General features: G+C 40.1%; 1 protein-coding gene across 2 annotated transcripts; it reads right to left on the reverse strand.

The window, feature by feature from the left end:
• Window positions 1–163: 163 nt before the first annotated feature.
• Window positions 164–10050, reverse strand: LOC103386163 (netrin-4). 2 transcript variants are annotated; one of them, XM_017036743.2, is made up of 10 exons: window positions 7443–10050; window positions 6452–6915; window positions 5503–5805; window positions 4516–4642; window positions 3138–3326; window positions 2453–2672; window positions 2223–2350; window positions 2068–2136; window positions 1209–1379; window positions 164–976 (listed from the first exon to the last, which is right to left on the reverse strand). In XM_017036743.2, exons 1-10 carry the CDS (start codon window positions 7468–7470, stop codon window positions 840–842), a joined length of 1836 nt encoding a protein of 611 aa, XP_016892232.1. In that variant the 5' UTR covers window positions 7471–10050; the 3' UTR covers window positions 164–839. The 2 variants fall into 2 exon arrangements, with proteins under 2 accessions (XP_016892232.1, XP_008318528.1); XM_008320306.3 differs by having other exon boundaries at window positions 7383–10048.
• Window positions 10051–10406: the final 356 nt, after the last annotated feature.

A 10406-nucleotide genomic window follows, 5' to 3' on the forward strand; every position in this document is an offset into this window, starting at 1 on the left:
CTGTTTGAACAACAGTTGTCTTGACTCACTGCATAAATCAACACTGTGTAAAGTCTGTGCTCTGTAAAGTGTGGTCAGTGCCCTCTTATTCTGGCCTTAAGCACTTGAAATTCATATTAGTTTATAGTCAAACTGTTTAAATTTTGTTTTGTTTTTTTGTTTGTTTTAGTAACATTTAATTTAGCCTACGTGGAACCAAGGTGTTAGTTAAAAAGTACAAAGAAATCACTCTTGGTTTTGACCTTGTTTTTGAATTTTCTGTCAAATATAATGACTGCCCAGCTTCTGCAGTGACACTTCAATAATTAGAACATGCAGCAAATTGAACTAGTGGATATGTGGTATTAAAAATGTGTTTTTTCGTCGTTCTGAAAGAAGTCTGCAGAGGCCAGAATTATGCATATTTTACATCCAATAATTCCATCCATTTTTGTTGGATTAGTCACAAACAACCTCTACATGCTGGCATGTACAGAAAAGAATTATTTTTGTCATATTTAGGAAGGTTGATTTTTGTACTGATTAATTTGATATATCTATATATAATTAATCAGGACAAATATATATATATATACATAAACACATAGGATTGTGTGTGTATAGAGAATATTGTTGATGTTTTCTTGCGCTCTATATTATAGTCACCTGGACCTAGTACTCTGGACACTGCTGATCAGTCCAGCGTTCAATAAAAGTTTGACACACCTAGTGAGTTACTCCCAAGCATTCGGACATAAAGAGTCATAATGTTGAGTGATTGTTTTTAAAATGTAATTACTGTTTTTTGCATTGTGCACAAATATATGTCTGGTGTATGTGTACACATCGTAGAGTGAAGCTCATGGACACCCACTCCTCAGGCCCTCTGTTATAAGTAGACCAAGTCGAGGGGTCCATGGGGCCACAATACTTTGCATGGTGACCAGTAACCGCCCGGTTCCAGCCTCTTCAGGACCTGCAAGCAGGTACTCCATACCTGTTGGATATGGAGAAAAAATATTTAACATGAATTTTCTTCTTTTTTTGGTACGTCTGTTTGACCATTGATTTTGCTAGACTATCCTAAAAGACATAAATGTTGCAGACAGACAGGATATTTAAGTGGCTCCTGCAGCAATGATATCCCCAAGTGTTTATGATTGGGATGTTGAACTTTTTATGTAGTTCTGTGTTAATGATCAGCACTTCCTGTTTGTCACTTCTCTAACCTGGATTTAGAATTGGACAGGTGCAACCTAGACTGGTCCAGGAAAGAGGATAGATGCTGATGGTCCCCTGGTTTAGCGCCACCTGGCCTGATTGAAGGACTTTCCGAACTTTGACCTGAACCTCTGCGTGGCTTCCTTTGTCGTAAGCAGAAAGCACACTGACCTTGATCACTGTCATGATGACAGGGTTGAGAAAAAGGTTTCATGTTAGCAAAGTTTTGTGTGCAACCCGAAAACCCTCAAAAGCATAAAGCTGATGTCTTTTCATCACTTCATAATTAGGGATGTCTGATAATATCGGCTAACTGATAATATCAGCCTGATATTAGCATAATTATGTGCTTAAAATTGTTTTGGGATAAATGGCTGTGTGTGAAATTAAAAGTCACTAGATGGCAGCATTGCAGCTCATTTAATTTATTTTAATAAGGGGATTGTATGCAGAATGCTATTAATTGTTTGGACAATATCGGCAAAAAAATTAATATCGGACAGTGTTATTATAGGTATTGTAGGTATCAGAGTTTTTTTCTTATTTGTTTTTTACAATGATCTTTAGATTTTCTGCTTGGTAATTCCTTGAAAATGTAGATTTTTGGTTTATTAAGAAGTTATCGTGTTAATGGAGATCCACAGACACAAAATAGAGCTGTTTTTAACATAAAAAGACATGTACATAAATTTACATCTAAAATACTGTATGTTTAGTTAACCCTAAATCAATTTGGTCAGACATTTATGTTCTTGGTTATTGCTGGAAAGAAGTCTGACCTTCTTGCATTAGAAAATCACACGGTAAAGTTAATCCAGATTTTGTTGATACTCTTGGAGAAGCTATTTTTTGATTAAAATGTCTTACCGTAGTCATGTTTAGCCTTACAGAGATCAGACAAACTTCTCAGTTTCTTCTCTTTGCAGCTGCACTTTCCTGTATCAAAATCATTGTGATCTGATCACTCATGTTGAACACAGTGATTACACTGTATGATCATGACAGAGTGAATGGACTCTCACCTGTGTAATGCAGAGCAGAGACAGGAAGTTCCTTTGACCACTGGACTTCCTCAATGGGGACCCCGTGATCCCAGTCTGGGATTTTTCCTCCAACAGGTACATTGAACACCTGATTATTAGTAGAGTAGCTACAGAATTAAACAACAGACAAAATGAATTGACATGTTTTCTTTGTTGGATATAACATTTCAAACTTGAGTGTAAATGTAAGGAAACCTAACGAGAGTGACCTGTCATAGCAGCGGCCAGTATCAGGGTCACAGCTGAGAGGACAGTCACAGGGTTCACATCCCTTCTCTCCAAAACCCCAGAACCCACGAAGGCAGTGACTGCAGCTCCTTCCTCCTACACCTGGTTTGCATTGGCACTGCCCAGTCCTGGGGTGACACCATGGTCCTCCGTCTCCAGACTGAGGAGGCAGCACTGAGCCTTGTGGATCACAGTGGCAGCCTAGGATACAGAGGTGTATGGTTCTGTCTCAGCTATTACTTATTCAAATGCTCTCCAAACCACAAACACGCTTTAACCATCAGTTAACAATGACACCAAAGATCCATTAGATGGTGCTGTTTACCCTATGCTTTCAGACTTACTGCTTTGCAAAAACTAAAATTGATATAAATATATTTTATTATATTATTATTTTCTTTTATAGTCACTAAAAGATTTGGTAGGAATTTAATTTTATTGAAATTGAAATGAAACAGGTTGTTACCTGGTGGAAAATAAAGAATTCAACAGAGAATTATTCCTCCTCAGAGGATATTAAATTATATTTTCATTTTATTTTTATATTTTTTTTAATTGTCTAGAAACTTGACTTGAGCAGTTGACCATCAAATAATCAAATGTGCTCACCCTTAACAACTGAGAGGAACCAACTACCGTAGTGACAAATGAGTCCATGTCTCTTACGTGTGCAGGTGTGGGGGGAGGTGATGAGCCGGGATGGATGGCGGTGGTAACCTTGGCGGCAGCGCTGGCACCTTCGACCTGCTGTGTGGTGTTGACAGTCATCACAGACGCCACCGCTGGTGCCACCAGAAGAGTGCCATGCCCGCTGAGAGAACTGACAGCTGTTTGAGTGACCGTGACACTCGCACTCTGAGGCCACAGGAGAGAGTGACAGCACGGTTACTGTTGCCATAGAACACAGGCCACACTTCAGGAATACTTGCAGTATGAAAGTCATCAGTGAAACAAATGCCTCTACATTTGACAAACCAAGGTATGTTGCAGTGTATCTGACAACATGTGCGATCCAGGCCTACAATACCCATGACTAAAGCACTAAAAAATGGTCGTTCTATGAAATGTTACTGTAAAACTACATATTTCCAGCTGGTTTCATTAAAACATTTCTTCATTTCTTTGATTGCAGATGCCACTTTCAACACCTGGTGAAAAATCAATGTTGTCCGTTGGTCCTATCCCACCAGAAGGAAGAGACCATATGGTTTGACCTAAGAAGCCCTGCACCTGATAAAAGGAAATACTGGGGTAACGATCACAGTAATTTTATATATTTATTATTTTCTGCAGTAAGAAATAGAATGCCAGCACTATTTTAATGTCATGTCATGATGAGCTCACTCCACCACCATAAATCATGTTATCCACAAAAACACAGTAAATCTATAAAAACTAAAACACAAACCTTTCTTGGACCATGGACCAAATACAGTCTGATGGTCAAATCTGTTAGAAGTGTGCAGTCCAGGATTAAACTGTTGTCAAAACATCTTAAAAACAACTAAAACCATGGCTAAAAAAATTAATTATTAAGTCAAACATAAACATATGTTTTTTCATCCTCCTTGGACTTCAACACTGGTTTGTGAATTTTGGTGCAAATGCATATGTTTTATGTTTAATTGGTGAAACATTTACAGGTGAAATTGAGCTTTTATTTAATTCTTTCAAAATGTACATCAAGGAATATTGCTGATAAAATAAAATAATATAAATAAAACAATAATAATAAATAAACAATAAAACATTATTAATTACAAATATTTTTTCATAAAAATATTTAAAAAGTTATAACCTTAACAAAAAAGTGCTTAACAAAATAAAATAATCTGTATTATCTGACACCTGCAGCGCAAAGTGCTGGACATTGATTGAAAAATAACTGCGTCCATGTTTATGGCCCATATGCAGCCTTAACAAGAACCTTCCGAGAGTATTTTATTTTTAGTAACCCCCCCATTGCCCTCCTCTCACACTTTACAACATCTTGTCTAATTGTTTTTACTCAGTGAAGTGATGTAATGGCCGTGCAGTCACGTACTCTGGCAGGGGTTGGGCTCCCCGCTGCTGCCGTTGGCTGCCCTCCAGGGTCGGTCGTTGTAGAGCGGGGCACACTTCTCGCAGTGCTCCCCTGCTGTGTGGTGAGTACACAGGCACCTACCAGACACCTGTAAGACACATCTGGACCTGCTCACTTACTTCACCCTGCATCAGCAACAAAAAATGAGCGACACCTGCTGTCTACAGGCCGTGATCAAACAAATCCAGAATTAATAGAATGAATTTAACTGGCAGTTGTGTCCATCCGTGAGTTCAAAAATTAAAACACCTACATGAATGAATGGACCAAATTAGAGTTTATATATGCTTGGGTTGGACCCTGGACACTTCCTCAGTCAAACAACCATTCACTCTTAACATTCACACCTATGGGGAATTCAGTGTAAATAATTCACTTCATCCTGCAGAAAAGTCCCATCCAAACAAAATATGAACGTAAGGCAATAGTAATTACCATCCAGCCACCACGTTGCATTTTTATATCAGTTACTGAGAAAATCATTGCTGACTAAGTCATTAGTCAAACACAAGGCTAGATTTCCTCTGTAGAAACATAAATTGCCCCAGGGAAACCAGAAAACGTAATATATTTTAACAACCAAATGTTTACCATATAAATCAGCTGTGTGTACTGCATGTAGACGTATTAGTAATGTGTCCGTGCCATTGAGCAGCCGCTTTTTAAAGAGAAAACCAAGATGCTCTTTTAACAGCTTCATCTCCTGCTCCAAAGGCTGTAAAAATAAATTACTTCAGTTTTCTGTGTGTTCATAAATCTTCTCTAAGAGATGGTCACAAAAATCTGTTCAACAGACTATGATACTAAGTATCGAGGCCTCAGAGAAATAACGACAACTTTAAACAACTATATTGTTGTTATTGTCAACTATTGGACAATCCATCTGTCAGTCACACACACCGTCTTATGCCTGGACTTTGCTCTTTAACAGAAAAGAAATCCTCTCACCATGTTACTGTCCTGGTTTGACTGTTGGTTGTCGTCGTGGTGTGAGACACAGTGTTCTGCATGTCCGTGGCACAGACAGGTCCCTTTGGCCAATAGAGTAAAAATAGCATATGGTGCAGAGGAGTTCTCTTTTGTAGATGTGGAGGTCAAAGCTGAGGCTGTGGGCTCGGTCAGAGGTCCAGTACAGGCCTGGGGTTTAATCAGTCTGATGCGTAGGTTAGTGAGGGTTAGGCGAGCCAGACCCTCTGGGCTGTAAGGGTCCAGTGTTTTTGCACTGCTGGGGTCTAGTGTCCTTAATATCACCTGGAGAGAGGGAGACACCAGTAATTAACTCTTGTTAATTTCTGTGTGTTGGCTTTAGGAGATACAGTAGTTCAGTGACTCAGTGAAGTCACTGGTGGACAGACATATTCTTATTACTGACAACATGACTGCTGATTAAAAAACATGAGAAAACAACCTTCTTATTACTGACAACATGACTGCTGATAAAAAAACAACCTCCATAAAACCTATATATATTTGAGTTTAAATCAGAATTTAAGCCATGGCTTTATCTTTTTTTTTTCTCCACTGTGCACTCTGTAATTTCCCCAATTAATTGCAAAAACATATGTATTAAAAGAGGACATTATCATCAGTATATATTTTACTGGCTTTTTAAAAGTTGCTGGGGTAATTAGTTAGTTTTTCATGATACTTTGGTTTATATTTTTGGAAAACTCCTACTGAACATAAACTAGGTTTTAGTGTCAAACTGTGACACTGACATGTTCTAGGCCGTAACATCTAAGAAGCAGTGCTTCATTTGTAAAGTGGGAGGTCCATAAACACAGAGAACAGTGTTTATGGCAACTTTTTTTTTTTTTGCCACCCATGACCACACGTAATTTCATATAACCATGGAGATATCACACCGATGACTTGGAGGTACAGTATATTTTCTCACCTCTCCACCACTGCAGGGTGTTACACTTGTGTACCGTGATGTGCACAAGGAGCCTGGCAGGCTAAAATCATCCGCTAGACCAAACTCTTCACTGCAGTTGTTTGCAAAAAACTTAAGAGTCTCCCAGGTCTTTCCAAAATCAGCTGACCGTTCAATGGCCATGGCCGATGGCCGGGGTGACCGAAACACCAAAACTACATAGGAAAAACAGAACTGCGTTTCCAGATCCAGCTGAATCTCATCGTGCTGGTCCTGAGTGGTGGTACCGGCACCTGAGGCCCACCAAGTTGCTGGATGTGAGAAGGGATTGTCATTCATGTGGGCAGACGGGTGTTTGTTCTCAGGGCAGAGGTCGGGAGTTACGGAGGAGCAGTTCCCACAGCAGTTTGAGAGTGTGGTGAGGCTCCGCCCACTGGCCAGGTTCCCTATGGGTGGACTACAGGCACGGTCCACACATCTGGAAACTGTAATAATGAAAGGAGGGTCAGTGAATGTGTAAAAGCTAAGGGTCTACTGATCAACTTTAGCCTGGTGTTTTTTTTACGTCAAAGCTGGTTTGCTAGGCTACAGTGGGTGAAATTCTGTAGGAAATTTCCAATTAGTTGCTAATTGAGATTCTCTCAGTTTTACTCCACGTTCTTTATATGACCACAGAATGGACCACTCCGAGGTTCTGTCTGGGCCACAAGTGGCCCACCATCCTCTATTTGAACAAGGCAGCTACCAAGCTTCTCTGTTATTATATGCAACTCAATCAATCCTGTGCTGGTTGTGCTATTGTGTTTAATAGAAGTACATATGAACAAAAACTTTTTCCAAGTGGAGTGGGTAATGCGGGGCAGAGGCAGAGTTAGCAGTGGGGCCTTTTCAGCCCAGGGCGCCACAGAGACGAGGGCCGTCAGTGTGATTGTGATGTGTTGATGCTCCTCACCTGCACTGCTGCGCGTTACAGCCACGAACAGATAAGTGATTAGCAGCATCAGATACGGACCGTTCAGCAGCTCCGCACAGGGTCTCATTCTTGTCCCCTGTCTTCAGACCATCCACCGTGACGCAATAAACGCCTTGCAGCAGGAGAGGTGAGTCTCTGCATCACGTGGAGCTAATTTATGTACAGAACAGCGTATTTCTCTGGCTCTCAACAAACGTGGTATTAACGTCCAACTGAAGACAGAGTATTGTGTCTTCATCCACCGACGTCCTTCTAAAAAAAATTCAAATCAAAAATTAAAAAATTCACAGCATCCTCTGCGACATTGTCGCACCTTTTCCAAAAGATGCAGCTGCGTGTGCGTCTCCAGGGTTATATAAAAACAAGTGTGGGGTTAATTCCATGGGAACATTTTCCCTCGTTCTTTAACGCGACAACAGTGAAGTAAATATTTCCTCCGGTTTAAATCCTTAAACGGTCCACAGAGCTCCGCGCGCGTCCCGCTGAGTGTAGCCCTGTACACACTGGAGAGGAGCGCTCTATTTATGCATCACCACACACACACACCCGCCTACAATAAGTATACGCCCACGCGCACACGTGCACACGCACCAAAACATAAGGTTTTCATCCAGGCCGAGCAGTCGTCCACCTGCAGGGGCGTTCACAGAAATGTTAGAGTGCAGGTGCTGAGGAGAGAAGCTGGTGAAAAAAAGTCTCATAAAAGACATGTGACCAGTGATATTGATATAGGGTGGCACCAACGATCCTAAAGCTGCCCTGTTTACCCACAGTCTGATCTACAGTACAAACTAAACAGATGATACATTTGGCATTTTCTAGGGATGTCCGATATTAACTTTTTGCCAATATTGTCCAAATACTAAATTTCTGTTTCCTATATCAACTGATACCGATATGTGCAGCCGTTTGCCCCAAAACTGAGGTAAACGTCTCAGTACCCTATGTCGAATTCCAGGTAATTTGGCAAAACCAAGGCATTGTGTTATCAAATTTTCATTATCGGAGTGATGTCTAACTAACATTTTTATGAACAGGGAACTTAAGACAGTTGTCTCTAAACCTAACCTGAAAAACTCCACCTTAAAAAAACCCAGATTTTGTTGTCCTGATTTCCTGGTTTCCTGGTTCAGATTAGATCACAGTAACACAACAGAACTAGTAAAAGATACTGATGACAACTTCTTGGCTTTTGTGCTTTAACACTTGTCCTGGTTCTGTTGGATCTTTGTGCTACATTTATAGTAATTGGATCAGGCTTGTAATCATCGACAGCCAAACACAGCTTCTCTTAATATTTTGTGAATTTGTTTGTTGTTTTTTTCATCACAGGTGTTTGAGACTTTATACCTGGACTTTGTCTCATAACCAAATGGCCATGTCCATTTCTGGTCTATAGCCTTTGGACATTTTACAGACCCGTTGATGTAGGTAATGTGATCCAGACCCAGAACAAATACCAGCTAAACCAGGTCCTTCTACTCACTAACCAGGGCCTCATAAAGTAAAGCGAGGAAATTAGTTCATCTGCTCCTGGCCTCCTGTTTTTCACATGCAGTGATTCCAGGAGTCTTTGAAGTCCAGAAGAGGAAACCTGAGTCGGGAGACAAAAATAGTCCCAGTGCAGGTTGTTTGCAGCTCGATGGCTCATTGTGTCACCAAAATGGTTTCTGACAGCTTAATGCAAATAAGCTTAATTTAGAAGGAAGTCTTTTTTAAAAAACAAAAACAAAAACAAAAAACATGTATCTTCTTAGTTGGATGAAATAGTCTGTCAGCTTTTATTTAAAAACTTCATAATAACACATGGTATAAATAATGACAAAAAATTAACCACACAAGCTGTGAATAAACATTTCTCCACAGTTTTATGGCTCAGGTTCTGTTACAAGCCCTTAAAAACTGGAGCTGAGGCAGAGAATTGGACTGGTTTCCATAAATGTCTTTAATATCTTACAAACCATTTACAGACCTGCCGTCTCTGCTCACTGGAGCGGAAAATGAAAACTGTCAAGACCTTCACTTGGGAATAGAATCCTGGCCGACAGCAGTCGTGCTTTGATTTAGAGAAATAGCTCGTTTAATTGTATTTCTAGAGAGAAGGTTGGATGTTTGTTTTTTTTTGTTTTTTTTGGTGTGGTTGCCAGAGTCACCGTCACTCTGTCAGCACTGACACTCAGCAGCGCGCCACCCAGTCGCCACCATTGACCAGAACCAGCCTGACACATGAACGTCTGCTCTCATTGAAAACATGACTGGCGGTGGGGAAACAAGGGAAAACAGATGTTAGGCACTTAACAAAAAGTTTTGCCTCAAAAAAAGCTACACCTGCGTTGGTAAACGATATCTGAAAAACACACGAAATGCTGTCAAACTTCTTTTTCCGATCAGAAGAGAAGAAATTTTAGTCTTTTTGACAATTTATTTACATCTCTACATAACATCAAGACGATGTTGATTAATGTCTTGATCAGACTTCCGGTCCAGTCCAAACCATTTACCCTCAGACACGACTAGAACACAGTAGCCTTCAAAATATTCCATACCGTACTGGAATATTTCTAGAACGTTTACTGTGACCTCAGTATAGTCTGTGGGAATGGAACATTCAGGAGTAGCCCGTGATCCTACGGTTGCCTTCGCAACATGTCAGAAAAGAGTCACGCCAATGTATTCTTGGAGCAGAATAAAGTGTTAGAAGATGAAGAATGAATGAGGGAATACTATTAATAAAAAAAATGTATAAATCATCAAACATTGAAGCCATGAACTCACAAGTCTGGCTACAAAAAATAGTAGTCAGTAAATTCAAGATCGTAAGTCATAAGATCAATTTGATGAATCATCTTGGACGAGTTATCAAAAACAGAAGAGAAAAGACTTTTTTTCTGTGGATCCATATTTTAAAAGTCACAAACCTTTGTGACCCAAGTCAATAGACATTATTTGTAAACTCCTGGGGAGAAAAAATCTCTTGCAACCCACCTGAGGGTCACGACCCAG

This window comes from Cynoglossus semilaevis, chromosome 11 (assembly GCF_000523025.1).
Source record: "Cynoglossus semilaevis isolate Cse_v1.0 chromosome 11, Cse_v1.0, whole genome shotgun sequence".
In the NCBI taxonomy this organism is placed as follows: domain Eukaryota; kingdom Metazoa; phylum Chordata; class Actinopteri; order Pleuronectiformes; family Cynoglossidae; genus Cynoglossus; species Cynoglossus semilaevis.